Source organism: Protopterus annectens, chromosome 9.part0, assembly GCF_019279795.1.
Source record: "Protopterus annectens isolate FY-2018-M chromosome 9.part0, PAN1.0, whole genome shotgun sequence".
Taxonomy (NCBI): domain Eukaryota; kingdom Metazoa; phylum Chordata; order Ceratodontiformes; family Protopteridae; genus Protopterus; species Protopterus annectens.
The window spans coordinates 1,337,819,347-1,337,839,346 of NC_056743.1; the positions used below are offsets into that span (position 1 = coordinate 1,337,819,347).

At 40.5% G+C, this 20,000-nt stretch overlaps 1 protein-coding gene across 4 annotated transcripts in view; it reads left to right on the forward strand.

The window, feature by feature from the left end:
- The window catches only part of DDHD2 (DDHD domain containing 2), a 1,375,691-nt gene that overhangs the window by 517,749 nt on the left and 837,942 nt on the right, over positions 1-20,000 (forward strand). For all 4 annotated transcript variants that reach the window (XM_044084314.1, XM_044084317.1, XM_044084316.1 and 1 more), the window contains exon 8: positions 7,594-7,735. In XM_044084314.1, the coding sequence (XP_043940249.1) occupies positions 7,594-7,735 (142 nt within the window). The remainder of the gene's footprint in view (positions 1-7,593; positions 7,736-20,000) is intronic.

The window sequence follows — 20,000 nt, forward strand, 5'->3', positions numbered from 1 at the left end:
AACTCCTACCCCTCCCCCAATAATTGGGACATACTTATCTCACAACTTCAACTTCACCCTAAAAAGGTCATCACCACAATTTTGATCTATATTCCACCTGATACTACACCTGCTAGCCTTGAAGACTTCTTATCCCGGTGTTCTTCCACATACTCACAAGAAACCCTTATTCTGGGGGACTTCAACCTAGATTGGTTCACCTGTATATCAGAACCATCAAGTAATCTAATAAATCTCCATGGCTACCAGCAGCTAGTCCATATTCCAACTAGATGTGATAAAAAATCTAAAAGGGAATCCATCCTTGACTGGGCCCTAACAACCCCACATTGTACCCTCACAGAGGCAGTCTCCCAGACACCTTAAGTGACCACAACATAATATACTTTATACGTAGTAGAACAAGCGTATGCAAAACCACTAACTATATATCCACTAGAAACACAAAAAAAATTCTCTCCTGAGGTCCTCAACACTTTACTCTGTAACTGTGACTGGACCCCCCCCCCCTAAAAACCCTCACACTTGACCAGGCTGTAGCATATTTCAACAAAACATTTCTACAACACCTAGACACTATTGCTCCATTGCGCAAAATCAAGGTTAGAACCTCTACAAACCCCTGGCTCAGTAAAGAAACCAAACAAATCCTCAAGTCCAGAGAACGCTGCCTGGCTTTACTTTCAAAAAAACAAAGAAACACAAAGCCTAACTAAGTACCAAGAACAGCGCAACCGTGCAAAAAAATGCATTAGGCTGGACAAAAAATCCTACTACACAACATTACAAACTAAATACCAACACAACCGACAAAAATTTTGGAAAAATGTAAACCAGCTACTAAAATCCACCCAAAAGGCTATCCCCAAACCAACCACCCCGACACTAAAGTTCCCATCGAAACACAATTCAACTCCCACTTTGTGAACTCAATTCTATCCTTAGTATCACAGGACAGTTCCTTCCTCACTATCCCCCCAACACAAATAACACTAATACAAGCTTTACCCTCAAAACAGTTTCCACCACTTCAATCAAAAGCATGCTCTCCAAACTAAAAACCTCATCAACAGCAGCCGACCTACTCCCCAGCTATTTCTTGAAACTCACAGCAGATGCTATTGCTATCCCAGTCTCCACTCTCATAAGCAGATCAGTTGTTGAAAACTATGTGCCCAAACTCTGGAAAATATCCTATGTTAAACCCATACATAAAGGCGGGACCTCCACTGAACTTAATAACTACATTCCCATTGCTTTACTCTCCACCCCAGCCAAAATCCTAGAAAAATGCATCCATACCCAGATGCTAAACTATCTCCTAGACAGCAACATCCTGTCACCTACTCGACATGGTTTCAGACCTGCCCATAGTACCACTACAACCCTCCTCTGCTTCACAGACACAGTAAACCATCTCAAAAATGAAGGCCTACAAGTGTCAACTCTTTTTTGGATATGTCCAAAGCATTTGACACAGTCTCACACCAAATCCTGCTAAACAAACTAAACCAATATCATCTATCAAATTCCACTCTTAACTGGTTCCAAAGCTACTTAACTGACAGGTACCAAGCTGTGAAATGGGAAAATTCGGTCTCTCCTCAGTTGCCCATAACTACAGGAGTCCCACAGGGTTCTATCTTAGGACCACTACTATTCATAGTCTTCACAAATGACCTCCATACCTCCACACAGCATGCATCTATAATTCAGTATGCAGATGACACTACCTTAATCTGTGCTGTACAAAACATTCCCACCCTCCTGCAAACAACTCAACTAGCATTCTCTGACGTTGAAAACTACCTTACCAAAGCCCAACTTATCCTCAATCCAACGAAAACTCAGCTTATGATTATAACCAGTTCTAACAAAAACACTAACAGTCAATTCAGTATCTACTCCACAAATGCAACTCCAATTGCTCCAGTGGCACAGGCTAAGCTATTGGGAATAACCATAGACTCCCACCTAAAATTTGATCGTCATCTCAACTTAACTATTAAAAAAGTACATGCCAGACTGGGGTCACTCTACCGTATCAAACCATTTCTTACCAACAACACAAGATCAGCCATTGCTCACTCCCAACTTCTATCCACCCTACTCTATGCATCTCCCATTCTGACTAATCTCAACAAAACTGAACTAAGCAAAATGGAAGCCTGCTATAACAGAATTGCCCACTTTGCTGCAAATTGCTCATATAGAACTCATCACTGTACTGCTTCGAGACAGCTCCACTGGCTTGAACTGCCCAACCTCCTAACCTACAATCAGCTCTGCTTGTGTCATTCTATCTATTACCTCCCCAATAAATGTCCTGCCCTCAAAAACCTAGTACAACATCACTCAGCCAAAAGGCCTCTTAGATCATCAAGCAAACTACTACTAGAAGTCACCAACAGCTACAATAGCTTTGGAGATGCTCTGTATAGTAGTTCAGTGGCTAAAAAATGGAACTCTGTCCCTACTAGCATTCAAAACACATCATCCAAAGCCTCCTTTAAAGACCTCATCAGGCAACATCTCAAGCAAAGTTGGCAGTGCCACGATTGCTCCCCAGGCTAGTGAAAGCAGATAACATATACATACTAAATCTAGAGCACTTGATATTAGTTTTCAGTCTTACTCACAAACACTGGCTAATCTACAGTGTATGTACTGTACCTGTGTACTATGTATGTATTCTACCTATGTTCCAAATTTCAGCTGTACACCACAAATCTATTAATTAACTTTATTTTTAAAATTAATTTTTTTTGTTTGTTCTCTCCACTGTAACTGTTTATGTGCCACATACCACTGTAAAAACATGTCTCTTGTAATTTGTGTGTATACTGATCATGTCTAAATAACTAAATGTGTCTGTAATTTTTCTTTGTGGAGCTTTTCTCCCCGGGCCTCTGCTGAAAAAGGGCCTTTTCAGCTCAGTCAGGCACCCCCGGTTAACAAATGTAAAATAAATAAATATATAAATATGTAAATGGGTCTATTACCAAATAGAAAAACCCTTTACGCAAATACCTAAACGTCGACACCTATAACGTGAACCGCGAAAATCCCGAATGCACTAAACAGCGAAAAATAAAATGAACTGTCATAGTCGGCCAACCCCACCAGTCACTACATACTTACCTACCCAAACAAAATAAATAAACCACATACATATACTAACTGTGGAGCTTTTCTCCCCAGGCCTCTGCTGAAAAAGGGCCTTTTCGGCTCAGTCAGACACCCCTAGTTAACAAATGTAAAATAAAAAAATAAATAAATATATATATATATATATATATATATAATATGTAAATGGGTCTATTACCAAATCGAAAAACCCTTTACGCGAGTACCTAAACATCGACACCTATAACACGAACCGCAAAAATCCCGAATGCACTAAACAGCGAAAAATAAAATGAACTGTCATAGTCGGCCAACCCCACCACTCGCTACATACTACCTACCCAAACAAAATAAATAAACCCCATACATATACTAACTAAACCCTACTTCTAACCTAAAGTAAAGCACCAAAACCCTACTTCTAACCCTACACTAAACCCCACATACACAAATAACTAGGCACTATCCTTAACCCCTCCCTAACCCTAAGGTCTGTAACGGGTCTATATCAGAACACCGAAAGTTCATACTTTCGTATGTTCTTACATCGACCCCTATTCAGCGAACGCTGAAAATAGCGAAAAATGACAGATAACCAAATTTTTTCCTAGGGAAAGAATTTGGTTGTCCATTTCTGTCGTTTCGCTATTTTCAGCGCTGTGGTGGAAAGTTACGGGACGGGTTCAGGTAAGTGTGCGATTGGGCGTGGGTTAGGTGAGTTAGGGTTAGGGCGTGAGGGAGGTGTGTGTGCGCGATTGTGTTGACATGAGGGTTAAGGTGGGTTAGGTGAGTTAGGGTTAGGGCGCGGGTGAGGTGAGTGTGCGATAGTGACAGACCGTAGGGTTAGGGCTTGGGTTAAGGTAAGTGGATAGTTAGTGGTGTTTGTACAGTTTAGTGTAGGGTTAGCTGTAAGATTTTGGGTGTATGTGTGTGGATTGCTGTTTGTCTGGTGTGCTTGTGTTTTGTGTTGTGTTTTGGAACACTGGCAGATAAAATTGATTGTGTTGACATGAGGGTTAAGGTGGGTTAGGTGAGTTAGGGTTAGGGCGCGGGTGAGGTGAGTGTGCGATAGTGACAGACCGTAGGGTTAGGGTTTGGGTTAAGGTAAGTGGATAGTTAGTGGTGTTTGTACAGTTTAGTGTAGGGTTAGCTGTAAGATTTTGGGTGTATGCGTGTGGATTGCTGTTTGTTTGGTGTGCTTGTGTTTTGTGTTGTGTTTTGGAACACTGGCAGATAAAATTGAACGCAACCAGTTACCCAGGGATCAATGATCATATTTCAATAAAACCCTATCTAATCAAAAAAGCAAAAAGATTTTAGCCACCTATATAACTTCACACTGTTCTTATTGGGTAACCACAATACGGGTTTAAATAACCTTGGGTATTCTGTATTAATGTACTTTATGAATGGAAAATAGTGCAATATTTTAAACACATGTATTTATATGTTTTATATACTTTTCACATATATTTTGTGTTTTGCACCTTGCTATGCATTTTTATTTGTAGAGCAATGAATGTAAGTGTCCCTTTAAGGGATTTTTGGCACCTTTTTTAAGGGAAAGAGTATTTATACTGATCTCTGTTTGTATGCGTTTGTTTTTACGTGAAAAAGCCCAGTACTACGGCCGGGTGAAAGCGCTTGTTTTTATCTGTGGAATAAATTTTTTATTGCTTTCCGGTGCATTCAGACCATTTTTTCAGTTAAGAATTACTGATATGGTTGTAAAAGACATTCAGTGTGGCTTCATCCCCCTCCCAAATGATAAATATGTAATCAATAAAAGGACGATAACATTTTGTCGATGCAAAACAGGGGCTTTCGTACACTGCCTCCTCCCATTTTCTCAGAGTCACATTGGCCAGGCTTGGGGCCATGGCAACCCCTGTAGCTATTCCAGTAGTCTGCTTATAAAACTTGTTGTTGAACATGAAGTAGTTGTTCCTAAGGGTTAGATCCAGTAATCTTCCTAGAATGTCTGTCCTTCTTGGTAATACATTCCTGTCCTCTTCATATGCCTCTGTTACAGGTTGCATACAGTAGGTATGTGGAAGCACTGTATAGAATAGTAAAATTGCTAACTGAAATATCTCTAATTTTACCAAGAAAATCCAGACAGTCTAAAATAAAAAATGTGTTAGCCTCTGTCGTTGGTTTTATCAGTGCATCAAGGTAGATGGATATTGTCTTAGTTATGGAACCACCACTTGCCACTACTGTTCTGTAGGGAGAATCAGAGATATTCTTATGTAGTTTTGGGATCCCAAAGAAGCTTGGTATTGTTGGGTGGAGGTAAACAAAAAGTCAAAAAGCTTAGCATCTAGTAAATCATCCTCATGTAGCATTCTTAAATGCTCTCTTAAATTATTATAAGCAACATTCACAGTGTTAAAATCACCCTTACTGTAAAACTTGTTATTGTCAACTATGGCCTCAATTTTGCAGTTATAAGCAGCTGTATCTGTGGCTAAGATGCCTACCCTGTTGTCTGCTGTCATGATCCTACAAGTCTCATCTCTGTTTAGATTTTTTAGAGCAGCCAGTTCCTCTCTGCTAATGTTGTACAACTTTTTCCTAGGTGGTTTACCGAGGGCCCTGCAGATATCAGCCTCACATTTGGAATCGTACACAGTCAGAGTGGGTTTAATAGGGAGGCAAAAGCCGCTGGACTTTTTTCATTTTATACTATTGTCATTTCTATCAGTGTTGCTTCCATCCTTAACTTTATCATTGAAAATACTTTGAGAGTCAATTTCCTCATATACAGTTTAACATCTATCACAGTTTCCACCAAGTTACTTCTGTTTAAAAAGTTTAAAAGTCAGACCCTTGCCTAAGATTTCTTGCTCCAGTTGAGTCAGTTGTTTTATCAAGTGGTTCCAGATCTTAGTCCTTTTTTGTTGTTGATTCTGGTGGGCTCCTTCTCTGATTGTGAGTAGATGTTTCCAGTCTCTTTACTGTCTGACTGTAAGCAGGAGCTTCTTGCCTCCTGACCATTTGGTTGCAAGTAGTGACTTCTGTCTCCTTGCCATCTAATTGTAAGTAGGGACTTCCTTCATTATCAGTGTCTGATTATAACTGAGGGCTTTCTTGTTCATTGCTGTCAAAATATGAGTGGAGAACTGTGACTTCCAGTTTTGAGATACCTTGGGTATGTAAGGCTTTACTGCAGAACTATGGCTGTTCTATTTAGAAAAAGGTCCCTGAAATAACTTTTCCATTGATTTTTCTTTCTGTAACCCCTCCCCCCAATCCCCAGTGCCATACCAGCCATCAAACCTCCCCCAGCTGAACTTGGGCCATTTGTTCCATGTGATGAGCACCTCCATCCTTCAGATTCACTAGGGAAAGAGTTGCTCCAAAGGACCATAATCCTGATGGACTTTAGGGAGTTTGTGCTTTTGACAGAATCCCCGTACAAAGATCTTTTTTTTTTTTTTTTTGCGTTATCTTAATTCCACCCCCTGATGGGGAAATAAGCTGACTGTATCATTACACAGCTCCCCTTTCCCAGTGCAAATCCTTCCCTATCAATAATGAGAGTCACAGCTGTATTGTGTCTTGTTAAGCTGAAAGCCCACTCTCAGGGAACCTACTCCTCATCTGTCTTCTCAGCGTCCATGTAGAAGCCACATATTTTGTTGTGCTTTGACCCCCCCCCCCCCATGACAGGTGTGTCTGTCCCTCTCTAGTTACACCATCAAGTTTCAAAACTACTAATCAAGCTCTGATCACTGTGGGCATAGCCATGCTCTGTCCTTGTATACCACCAGCACAGCGTTACCTTCACATTTGTTTTAAGTTCAGCATCTTGCTGTCTTGTGTCAGCATTTTGGTTACATTTCCCTTAAAGAAGATTAGTATAAGGCACATGCAGACAACCTTTTTTTAGTTTCTTCTTCTGTGTTTTCTCATATTTACTACTTACATATTAAATAGAGAAATGCAGTTTGTTTTTAAGTGTAAAACAAAAAGATGCATTTGCTTAAAGGTGTCATAGTTTTGGTTTTCCAGAAATGTTTTGGAAGTCAGCTATGGAGCTTTTCTAAGTCCACATCATATTACATCCTGTTGTCATGCTGGTAAAAAAAGAGGAGAGGTAGATGGATGAAATAGTTACAGAGACCTACCCCAAAAAGAGTCACTGTAGGGACTTGCATTTATTGCATGTATTTAACATAGACATGAATTTCGTGGGACCACTTATTAACAAAGTAGTAAGAGTGCTTTCTGGAATTGGTGAATTGTTTTCTTTTGAATGATGCTCGTTTACTAGCATTAGTTTAACATTTACAATATAAGAAGGATCTATGTGATGCTGTCAGTTACCACACATTTAATGCGTTTCCTCCTCATTACATAGAGGAATGCGAACTGAACTTCAAATTCTGTTACTGTTAGAGGGCATAGTACTACACAGAGACTGGAGTGCACTATGATTAATTTGTTCTCCTTTTGTCACAGTGAATGACTTCAGGTCTGCATCCTTAAATCTGCTGCAGACCCACTTTAAGAAAGCCCAAGGAGAACTGAAGATTGGCCGAGTGGAGTTTTTACCTGTAAACTGGCACAGTGTGCTGCATGGAGATGCTACAGGTGTTGACAAGTAAGTAGCAACAATGACATTGAAAGGCTTTATGTCTATATCTACAAGTTGTCTCAGTTTTCATGCAATGAAATAACATTCTTATCTTTCTTTTTTTTTCTTTTTTTTTTTTTTTTCGCTTGTGTGAGTAATTTGTATTTATTTTCAGTTTCTGTACCTTAAAGAGAATGGTGTCATGGTGGCTTGGTGACTAGATCTTTGCCTTATAGCTCCAGTGTCTGGAGTTGGAACCTGACCTATGCTCTTTGTGTTGAGTTTGCATGTTCTCCTCATTTATCTGTGGATTTTTTTCCAGGTTCTCTACTTTCCTCCCGCCTCTCAAAAATATACTGACTCATTGGCTTTATGAAATTGGCTGTATATGTATGCTGTATATTAGCCTTGCTTTTGTCTCCTTGGTCATCCCTGAAATGAGTGTATAGATCACCTTAGTTAACCCAATAACAATTGTTAAGTAAATAAATAGATGTGTAAAATAAACATCCTTGTGCACTCTTAATTACACAAATAATAAAAATCTTCACTGTTCATGCTGCTGTGGTTATCTGTGGAATGACACACAAGCGGGATCAACATAGAGCTATGTGTCATTAATATTAATAGTTATAGTTTAAGAATGGCTGTTTGTGGATTTGTAGCAGTGCATACTTTTGGGCCGTCAGTGAATGCAAGTTCTTTTTTTTATCATGGATGTTTACATTTGCCTGTCTCTTATGTACACATTGTCATCATTTAAGATTATTGCTAGGCTGCCTTATTACAACCCTCTCTTTTTCCCCTCTTTTGTTGGTCTTATCTCATGACTGCTATTTGAATTTGCCCATTTAGATGCCGTTTATGCCAGCATCCTACAGCAGCAAACCAGAATTGAATTATGTTTTCTAGTGAAATGCGAACAAAAGTTTATTTAATAATTATTTTAAAATCGATTATCTTAATTCCAGGATGCTTAAATAATGGTCTAGTCTGGGAATTGTTTCTTCATGACTAGCTTGAGATTTTCGTATTGTTGATGACTCTATAGAGTGCTACTGCGCATGTCTGCTGAATAACACAGTATAAACGCTGGCATCATACAAAAGCTAAGTGCTTTCAAATTTGACCCTATATTTGGTAAGATGGACAGCAATCTGACTGAAAGACAGAAAGCCCACACAGTACAAGTGGCAGATGCTTCATCAGAAAGACTAAACGTAACCAGCAGTGCCCCTTAGGGTTTGGTGCTGGGACCTCTCCTTTTTGGTATTTACATTTCAGATCTCCAAGTAGAAATGGCTAACAAAGTTTGCAGAGATTTGCAAACTGGGGTTGTTGTTAAGTCGTAGTCACCCTACGATACCCAAACTCTCCAGAATTAACTCTCCCCAGTAAACTCTTGTTTGTGCTAAATTGGTAAATGCTTAAAACTGTAGTGTCATCACTTTTGGTAGACACCCCCCTCCCCTCATCATGATGTGTAGAGAACACACCTCTACAAAACGAAAATGTAGTTCGGGACCTAGGTACTTGGGTTGACAATTCCCTTTCTTTTGACCATCATATGACAACAGATACCAAGAAATCCATTTATTTAGCCAAGCTAATTGTCAGAAGAATATTATCAAGGTCTAAACAGGTAATCACACCTTTATACTCAAGCCAGCTATTTAGTCCAACAACCCCTTTGGGATTTATTTCACTGAACATATCAAACAATTAGAAAGACCCCAAATGATTCTCATTAAAAAGGATCACAGGGCTGAAGTCCATGAATTTCCAAGGCAGGCTGAAAATTCTCTCTCTTTATTCAATGTCTTGCTTACCATGCCTTTACAGACCCAATTATCCAGTACCTCCTGTTTCTCTACAAGTCAAATATCTTCAGCACTACTTGAACCAGGGACTTTAAACTTCACCAGGTAAATATGACATGGTGGAGGGATAGGTTTCTAAAGCAGCACATCCCAACCTCTGGAATAAACTTTCCCTGATGTTAAGCAGTGTGACTCATTATCTTCCTTTGAGCATAAACTAGATGACTGGATTGGTATCCACAAATTTACTCCTGGATTGACTGTTATGGTCATCATGGATAAAGGAGATGTGACCTGATGAAAGTTATCCCTAAATTTACTCATGAATAAACTAGTATGGTCTTCCTGAATTAAGGACATATAGCCCAAGGGAGGGTACTAGCAAGGCAAGAATGGTCATGAAACTCAATGGCCGTTGTATACTTATGAATCTGTGAGAGAATATAAAGAACTTGTACCATTTCTTACTGTTTATTGACGTATTTAATAATATGCTTAATTGATTGATTGATCTTTTTATTTAGTTAAGCAAAGTGAATGCATAATTCTGTGCTTTATGAATTTAAGATCTTCCCAAAAGATTGTTCTGAGTAACATACCAGAACCTTTAAGTCTGTCTGAATGTAAGTAAATCAGTTTGTGGAGAAAACTGTCCCTTCTTTTTATTAAGCCTAGATTTCCAAGTAAATTATTTTTAGAAGAATTGTATGACTTGCAACAATGGTGTATTTCATCTTTGGCATCAGCTGATGAAATAAAGTGAGTCACACGTGGAGGTAAATAAAAACACAGATTTGATCAAAATGAACACAAGTAGAACCAACAGATTGCATTAAAAATAGATACAAGTAGAGCCGTTATTTTTAAAATATTTGGAGCTTATGTCAGTAAGCATAAATGTTACACTGTTGTATTTCCTGACAAGAGTTTGCTTCCTTAAGTGATGGTGGTGGTTGTTATTCTGTTAGACAAGAGTGAATACCTAATTCTTTGTTTTATGCAGTTAACATCTACCCAGAAGACTGTTTTGGGTGAGATGCTAGAAGCTTTAGGTCTGGTTTGAATTTAAATAAATTAGCAGTTTGTGGAGAAAAGTGTCCCATCTGTTTTTTTTTTCCCCTGTGTGTGGATTTCCAAGTGATTGCTTTTTAGAAGGATTGTATGGTTTGTACTAAGTAAGTTTATTTAATCTTTGGCCAGTAATTCATGACATAAAGTGACTCGCAGATGGAAGTAAGCAAAACCACACATTATATTAAAATGGAATCAAGTAGAGTCCTTATTGTAAAATATTTGCAGTTTATTAATGAAGAAGGACCCTGTCTTATCAGATGTGTGCTTAGATTGCAAACTGCAGGCATTTAAAAAAAAGGTTCTTATTGTACATGTAGAAGATATGCATACATTCTGCTGTTGCAGTACTAAAGTAGAACTGTATGACAAGTAAAACTTTCTCAAGCAGCATTCCGTATCCCATAATGCAGAATAATGCCAAGCCTCTCTAAATCTTTATGGCCATGTTTAAGCTTAGATGCTGAAACTGGCGCACACTGCCTTTTGATCTTTAAAAAGTTTGTGAGTAGAAATCTTTCTAGTTTGTTGCACTTGCTCCTGTGCTTCCACTTTACCATTATTGGACTTTTTCCCTATTCTGAAGATTTTTTCTGACCAAAAACTGCTTTTTTTTTTCTCTTTGAGCCTAATCCTCTTCAGATTGCTAAAATAAAATATTTATTCCTTCTGTATGTCTTTTGGATGAAACTTGTTCCACAAGATAGGCACATTAAGTGCTTGCATTACGTCAGGGATGTCCATAGTTATAAATGTCAGATTTGCCAGGATTTTTCCAAATCCATCTGTAAAAGTGTAAAACGGCATCATTTGATGTTGGTATTTTCATTATTCCTCAACTGGTGGGTCTTGGATCCGGCTTGGGCACTTTTACCAGATCCACAGATCCAACTCTCAAGCTGTGCCTTTTACCCATAATGCCCTGTTGTCCTAGCATACCTCAGATCTCATTTGCTGCCACATCTTTCAGACACAAATGTTCTGCTCTTGAGCTACAGGGTGCAAACTAGGTGTCTTTTTCATCATGTACCGTGAGTTTTTCTAGCTTATTCAACTAATCTCTAGCACCCTTCCTCCCTTAACCATTTCTATATTTTTTTGGGTATCGCTGCATTAGTACCGTACTTTCTGTTCAGGTCTTCCTACCCATTACAGGGTAATCTTCTGAGCACCACTTTTGATACCATTTCTTATTATTTTGCTTCTTTTTCCTACCCAGTACAAGGTATTCTCCAGAGTTTTCTATTTATTTAAAAAAATGAAGGTTAATTTCCTTTTCTCTGTGCTCCTTGGCAGTCAACAAGTTGTCCAACAAGCCTATGAACTTCAAAAAATGCACTTCCTATGGGCATAACATGCTCCAATTCTGATGCCCACAGGGAGTGCGTTTACTGCTTGGACACTTCCCATTTGGACATCCAATGCCTTATTTTTGCAGGGTTTAATTCCAGGGCATTGAATGGTAGGAGAAATAAACTAGTCTTGAGGGGTCTGTTGTCTTATTCCTCTTCTTTGTCTGCTGGAGTTCAAACCCTCAATAAGAAGTCTGATAAAGGGAAGCCTGACTATGCTCCAAATGAGAAAGACCCCAGGAAGTGGCCCCCCAGCCATTCTCCCAGATCGGCTTCGATAATTGAGCCTCCAACCAAAACCTCCTCATCCAAGGCTAAGTCACCTCAGACATGGTCTCTCTGCTTCACATTGGAGCCAATATCTCCTCGACTCCATTCCCCTTTACTACAGGAAATGTTGAGGAGGCTTTCCAGACCACCTTCAACCAGATCCTCCCTTAGGTCCTCCAGGAGCCTACCTGTAACAGAGGTGAAAAAAATGATGAGGAAGTACCTCAGAGCTCAGATCCAGATGAGGGTGATCCCGACTCCATCTCCCATTGGACCCATTATTCTGCCTTCGTCCCAGCCTTAAGTGATATCTCCTTCAATTCAGCTTGTGGTTTTGGAGCTCTCAGATCCAAGATCTTCAAGAGTGTCCTCGATGGATCTGAGACAGGTCATTCTTCCACTCCAACTGTGTTCCTGAGTCACCCGGTTCTGACCCTTTCAGAGCCGGATGATTTTCAGAGCCAAAGCATCTGCTTCGGAGGATTAGGGTTGACCCAGAGCTGTTGGAGCCATCCTTACCCCTTGGAGCTTGGGTGTTGAACAGCTCGGGTCTGACTCCCTCCTTAAGACACAGGGGTCTGTGGAAATTCAGGGAGCAATAACACAAGTGGCTTTGGCTCTGGTGCAGTCAGTTGCTGTTTCCCTGGACCTCCTTCCTTTAAGGTAGTGGAGAGGGTCTTCTCTTTACCGAGAGAGAGAGGACACCCTTGCCCCCTTCGGATCCTACTTTTGTAGCCCACCATTGAATTTGAGCTCAGGTCTGTACCACCAGGACAGAAAACCCAATCAAGCCTTCAGTCAGTCCTTACTCAGGACTCCCCTATCACTTCTGATTTCTCATCAGACCATCCCAGTGGTGAAGTCTGTAGGAAGAGAATTTGTAAAAGGACACTCCTAGATTCTCCCAGGAATCTTTCACTGAGGATGCCAACTTCAGTGAAGGGGATGGGTCCCTGAGAGCCCCATCTGATGATGTCTCCTTTGGAGATATCCTGGATCATCTCAAGCAGAAAAGTGGATGGTCTTCTGAACCTCCTTCATAGGAAGAATTGATGTTTCTGGAGGCTTTCAGGTCTAGCCCAGCTATGTCTTGGGTCGTCCCACTGGCTGATGAGTTGATAGACCTAGTCTCACACCATGCATGGAAGGAGTCAGATACATTGGAGCCTATTGCCAGGTGACCAGTTAAAGTTTTAGCTCCCCAATGGACAGAGCACATAGGACCATGGGAGTCTATGTAGATGCTATGGTTGTGGCAGCAGCCACTAAAAAAGAGCTCACTGAGTAGAGCTCATCTGATTCCCTTAATAGGGAGTCTAGGACTTTGGACAGATTTGATAAGTGCATTTATGCCTCAGCATCCTTTGCACTGTGGTCACAGAATTATCTGTCACAATTTACCAGGTTGTGATGTCCCCCTGTGTGAGCCAGTAATCAAGGAGACTGAATCCTCACCACTGACGCTGTAGAGGGACGTTCACTTGGAACGAAAATGGATACACCCAGTATTTCCAAATGCAGCTCTCTGCATCGGGCACAATTTCCCTTAAGAGCACACAGGGAACACACTCAGCCCTAAGTCTGGGTTTCTCTCGGTCTCTCCCCAGGTCCCCAGTAAGGCTCCCCACTGGCACAGCTGTAGAGTTAAGTCCTCAGCAGCAGCTGACACACACACACACGCCTGGGAAAGGCTGTCACAGGTTTACTAGCTTTGCCACCTTCTGCCCAAACTATAAGGTAGTTACTACCACCAGACACTCCCAAGCCAGCTACTCTAAGGCCCTTGTGAGGGTAACCAGTTATACTGAGTGAAATTAATATTAATACGAATAGCAGTTTGACCAATGCAATAAGGGTTAAAGGAGTAGCCACAGAGTCACCAAACCGATATGAGTACCCTCAAAGGTTAAAATATTCTCTAAAGACCTAGTCACAATGAAAAAATTAAATATATTTAATTATAGATAATAAAAGAACATGAAAACACTAAACATGTATTTACAGTAAACACCAGAGTTTCAACCACAGAAAATATTAAAATAACACAGATGAATAGATTCACACAGAAACAGAAGACAGTGCTTAACTAATCTCACTATATTTTCCTGACTAATCTAAAGCATTACTATTCCCTGGTCAATTACTAGTGCAAGGCAAGATGAAGTTGGGTGAGTGATCCTTCATGTCAGGTTTCCAAAACAGAGTGCCATGAGGCTTCAATCTCGCCTAGTATTAAGCACTATTTTAGTGATGGATTCCAGAACAACATTGCATACATCTGGCCATCAGACTTCTGGTTCCCATGCAACCCCCCCCCCCCACACACACACACACACTGCTATAAACTGCTAGGATTTAGCACCTAATTGTCAATAATACACACACACAGAGCCTTGCTATAATCTGCTTCAGCTCCAGGAAGTCATAAAATCATAAAACTTCCACTCTTCCTACAGAAGCTAATAAACCATACTTCTTACAGACATTGCATCTCTGGCTTTATTCAGAACTGTGAGATAACATATTTATGGCCTATGCCCAGTAATTTAATTTCTTACTATTTTTAAAGTTTGAGATTAACTGCTTCTGTTCCAGTTTCCTCTGTTAAAACATATACATTTAAACAGTTACAATACAGTCAGGACCCACTGTTGATACATTTTTAACACAAGCAACTTTACAAATGCATTTTCAGCACAAGCATCTGTACAAATCAGTTTGATATAAATGACATGTAATTCTTTACAAAATTCCAGATAGCTGTGCTGGCATGTGTTACACTTCCACTGCCCTACTTCTCCTGGCATAGCTGGCAATACTTCACATTGTCACGTGGGTTACAAAGAGATTTGACCAAGGAGCTGTCCAACTCTATTTCTGGGTCCATGTCTGTGGAGGACCAAAAAAAATCTTTTTCACAACTGGCCACCCTTTGTAATGGATCCATGAGGCTGATATCTCACTCTGCTGAATGTATCTCAAGGGAGATGGGTACAGGCATAGCTGTGACATGCCTGGATGTGCCTGGGCAATTTTGTGGAGCCCTTTAAGTCTTAATCCATCAATACTCCCTTTGATGGGTCATCCTTGTTCAGCCCCATAGTGTATGAAACACTGCAGAAGTGAGCAAGATGGAAAGATCTTGTTTGCTGTTGTGATCTATTTTACCATTTACCCCTCAGTGATCCTTCTGTCAGAATCAACAAGGCAGTAAGTAAGAGGTTGTGGTTTTGCAAGTCCCAATGACCATTCCAAGATTCATGAGGAGACTCTTCTCCCTGGGGCAGAGAGGGAAACTCTTAAGAAAGACACTGCCTTCATGGCGGAGGTGGCTCATAGGTCTGGGGTTTCAGGGATACCTTCTCGGATAAACCCTACCAGCAGTCCTGAAATGTTGCCCTGCTGTTGTACCCTAGATACAGTCATGAGGCGCTTGTCTATGCATCCAAAAGCCTCAGCTTCCATCACAAGAGATACATAGGTGTAGTGGATCATATCCAGAGGTTATTTCATACCACTTTCCCAAATCCTCCCCATGAAAATGAAAAAGATTCCTGATATACCACCCAATCAGACTGAGGCAGCAGCATTGGAAATAGAAAAGAGTCCTCCAGAAAGTCCCTCCAGAGCAGTTAGGATCCAGTACCTACTCAAGATTCTTTTTAGTGCCAAAAAACAGAGGACTTGAGACCCATCATGGATCTCAGTAAGCTAAACCAGTACACAAAATATTCAAAATTCTGGATGGTCACAGTTTAGTCCATTTTGCCCCTGCTATGAAAAGACTGTTGGATGTGTGTGATGGATCTTCATGATACTTACTATCATATAAAAATGAACAGGTACTCCAGAAGATGTCTGCGCTTCCGGGTGAGAGTCCGTCATTGCCAGTTCATAGCACAGCATTTGGCATCACCACAGCCCCCATAGTGTTCACCAAATACATGGCAGTGGTAGCAGCTCACCTGAGACTGCTGGGATTCCAAGTGTCTCCATATCTAGATAACTGGCTCCTGACGTCTCTGACCAGGCATCTACTTGTACAGGCAAGGGACTACTTGCTCCAGTTGTCACCCTGTAGGCATCACAGTCAACTACATGTCACAGCTCACACATACACAGAATCTGGAGTTCATAGGTGCTCTTCTAGAGGTAGTCAATCAGATAGCATCACTTCCTCCTACAAGAGTGCAAACCTTCAGATTCCAGGTCACAGAAGTGATTTCACAGCCTTCTCCTCCAGCACTACTAGTCTTTCAAGCCCCTAGGTTCATGGCAGCAGCAATAATTATGGTTCCATTAGCCAGATTTCATGTGTAGATTCTGCAGTGGATTCTGTCATTACAGTCTTCTGTTTCTCAGCAGCCCTTGTACACTCCATTCAGGATCACACAAACTTGCAAGGAACACCCTCTTTGGTGGATCCATTCAGATAACGTTTCTCAGGGCTGTCCATTTGTTCTCCCTCTACCCGTAGCCACAGTGACATTGGATGCTTCCCATCTGGGGGGAGGGCATTTCTTGGGAAGGATAGTCCTAGGTATGTGGTCCTCAGAAGAGGCCAAATCACACATCTGTGTCCTGGAAATGAGAGCTGTCCTCCTAGCATTGCAGGCCTTTCAAGATGCTCTCCCCACCAGGATGATTGTGATTCAAACAGACAATGTTTGTAGTCTAGTATCAACAAACAGGGAGAACCAGATATTATCTGCCATGTCGAGAGGCAATGAGAGTGTGGAAATGGACGATCTCATCTACCCGCTGTCTCACAGCAATGCACATACAAGGAAAATCCAGCATGCTTGCAGACAAACTAAGCAAGTTCATTCTGATGCCTCACAAGCGTTTTCTTAATATCAAAGTGGCAAAGCGGATTTTCCATCGATGGAGCCAGCCATACTGCAATCTTTTCACTTCTCTCCACAGCAAGTGCAACGGATTCTTCACCCTGGTTCATCCACTGGGGGAATCAGCAAGAAATGCTGTAGTCCATGATTGGCCCTGCAGTCTGTTCAATGCTTATCCTCCATTACCTCTAATCCCCAAATTTCTACAGAAAGTATACTGGTTGAAGAGCATGGTTATCCTCATTGCACCTTTTTTGGTCTCATAAGTTTGATTTTCCTTTCTGTGACCTCATCTCCTGTATCCGCCTACGATACTGAACCCAAGTCCAGACCTCCTCTCTCATTTGACAGGAGGGAAACATCCAGATATCAATGCCCTCAAGTTGACTGCATGGTTTCTTTACTTCCTGTGATGGCCAGACAGTCCAGGCTTTTCTCTCCAGTCTGCTGTATTCTCTTATCTTCTCAAAAGGTTTCTACTAGGAAAATTTACAAAAGTAACTGGAAGAGATTTTCAATCTGGGCCCTCCAGAGAGACCTGGATTCCTTCTCTGCCCCAGTGTCTGCAGTTCTTGAATTTCTGGCCTCCATTTTTAACAATGCTGGAAGTTTTTCAACTATCAAAGTACAGTTGGCAGCTATTTCTAATTGTTTTTCAGGTGAAAATCACTCCTCTTTGGCTTCTTCAAAGTTCCGCAAAGCTTTTCTTAAAGGCACCTTTCTTACTCAGGCCTGCAGTCAACGACCCTACTACTCTGTGGGATTTGACTATCTTGCTACAAGTTCTGATTCAACCTTTATTTGAACCATCGGCAAAGATAGATCTTGAATTCTTGTCCGAGAAAATGATTTTTCGGATCACTATCACTTCCTGTTAGGCAAAGGCAAATCCAAACTCCAGTCCCTTTCATCTAGATTTCCCTTTTTCATAAGGATAACATTTCCTATTGTTGAGACAGTCCTGTTTACCCAAGGTGGCTTCTGAATCCAACATTAATCAATTTATCAATCTACCTGTATTCTTCCCAAAGTTTTCAAACAAGGATGAATATGTTACATTTTTGGACATGCATCAACAGCTTAGATTTCATCTTCACAGATCTAAAGGTTTCAGGTAGGCTGACCAATAATTTATATCTTTTTACAAGAACAATTTGGGAAAAGCAGTGTCTAAAGTGACTCTAGCTAAATGGTTTATTCACTGTATATCCTTTGCTTGCAGAGAAAGAGGGTTATCTTTGCCTAAGCCCCCCAAAGCACATTCCCTAAGGTCTGTAGCCTCTTCAACTGCTTTTTGGTCAAGAGTGTCTATAGTTGACATTTGTGCCGCTGTCACTTTGTCCAGTGATCATACTTTTGTTGCTCATTACAAGTTAGATTTGCTTTCCAGGAAGAGGGCATCATTTGGCTCTGCTGTACTCCTGAATTTCCTTCCATGAGAACCACACAAGATTTATTTAGCTGGGGACTCTGTCCCATCATTGAGAAATACATGAAAATAACAATCCGATAAAAAAATGATGTACTCACCATAACAGTGCACCTGTGTTGTCCATTTTCATTCTTCCTCAACTTCCTGTCCTCTATTTCCCTTCCCTCTCTTCTGGTAAGAACTAAGGGAAGCTCCTTTGGGAACCTGTTAGTGTTCAGCCTCTTTCTGTTTCTCTATCCTCCTTTCTGTATCAGTTTGGCATCATGCATACGTTATTTGGGACAGTAGGATGATAGGGCATTATGGGTAAAGGGAGGAGTTTGCAAGTTGGATATGTGAATCTGGAAAAAGCAGCCAAGCTGTGTCCAAGGTCAGATCTGAGACCCATCAATTGAGGAAGAATAAAAATGGAAAACACATGTGCATTGTTATGGTGAATACATACATTTTGTTTTTCAAGTGTCATTTAAATGAGCAATCTTTCTTTGTCAAGGGTACTGCCAAAGCACTTGCCTTTTTGTGGTTTTCCTGGGTATGAAAAAATAAAACCAGTATTGAGTTCACCATCCTGCTCTGAATTTTGGTAAATATGTCAACTAGGTCTCTTTGTCTCTTTAAGTACTCATGGGGGAACCAGTACAAAAAAGTCAAACTTTTCTGACACTTTATCTGAGACAGTGTCACAGAGAACTGTGCCCTCTCCTGCCTTTTCTGACATTGATTATGAAAGGATTGCAGAGACCCTTTTGTGGGCTGAGGCAAGGTGCTCTGGTGTCCCTTTCCCTATTCCATTGGTGGAAGCTAGAGAATCCTTGGCAGTACTTCTGATGTATATATATATATATATATATATAATATATAAAAAATATGAACAATTATTTATTCATTTTTTATATATTTTTAAGCATTAAAAGTAAGGTATGGATGTTGAGTAGGTGAATATTGAGTGTTGAGGTATAGTATGTTTTAATTATTATAAATGTATATATGTTAGAAGCTTGTATTTATTATCCTATTTAGTAAAAATGCTAGTAAATATGTATTAAATGTTGATGTAACTAGTCATATGACTTTGGCTGCAGGTCATGTGATGTGTGGTGGGTGTATTTAAAACTGAGATTAATTGCACCTTGTGTTAATCATTGAAAAAGGGAGTTGTCCCGAAAGCTTTGTGTTGGATAAAGGTGTTTTGTTTTTACTCAACTGTGTTCGTGTGTTTTGACCAATCCCAAAGATGACAACCTCATCCCTGCTAGTGTCGATCATGACATAAGGATCTGTATTAGTATCAAGCAGCACTGTCAGTTTTGGAATTATAAGTGTCTGTGCTTTAGCATCAAATATTACTTCATTGTGAATTTTAGAAGGCGCAGTTGCTCTTGATATGTGTGGTGCTGTTAACACTGATGCTGGATACAGAATTTACAGCACAGAAGTCTAATTCCTCCTTTTGGCTTCAGTGTCAGCCTGGCCTACCCAACCCCAGGTTTTCAGCACTGA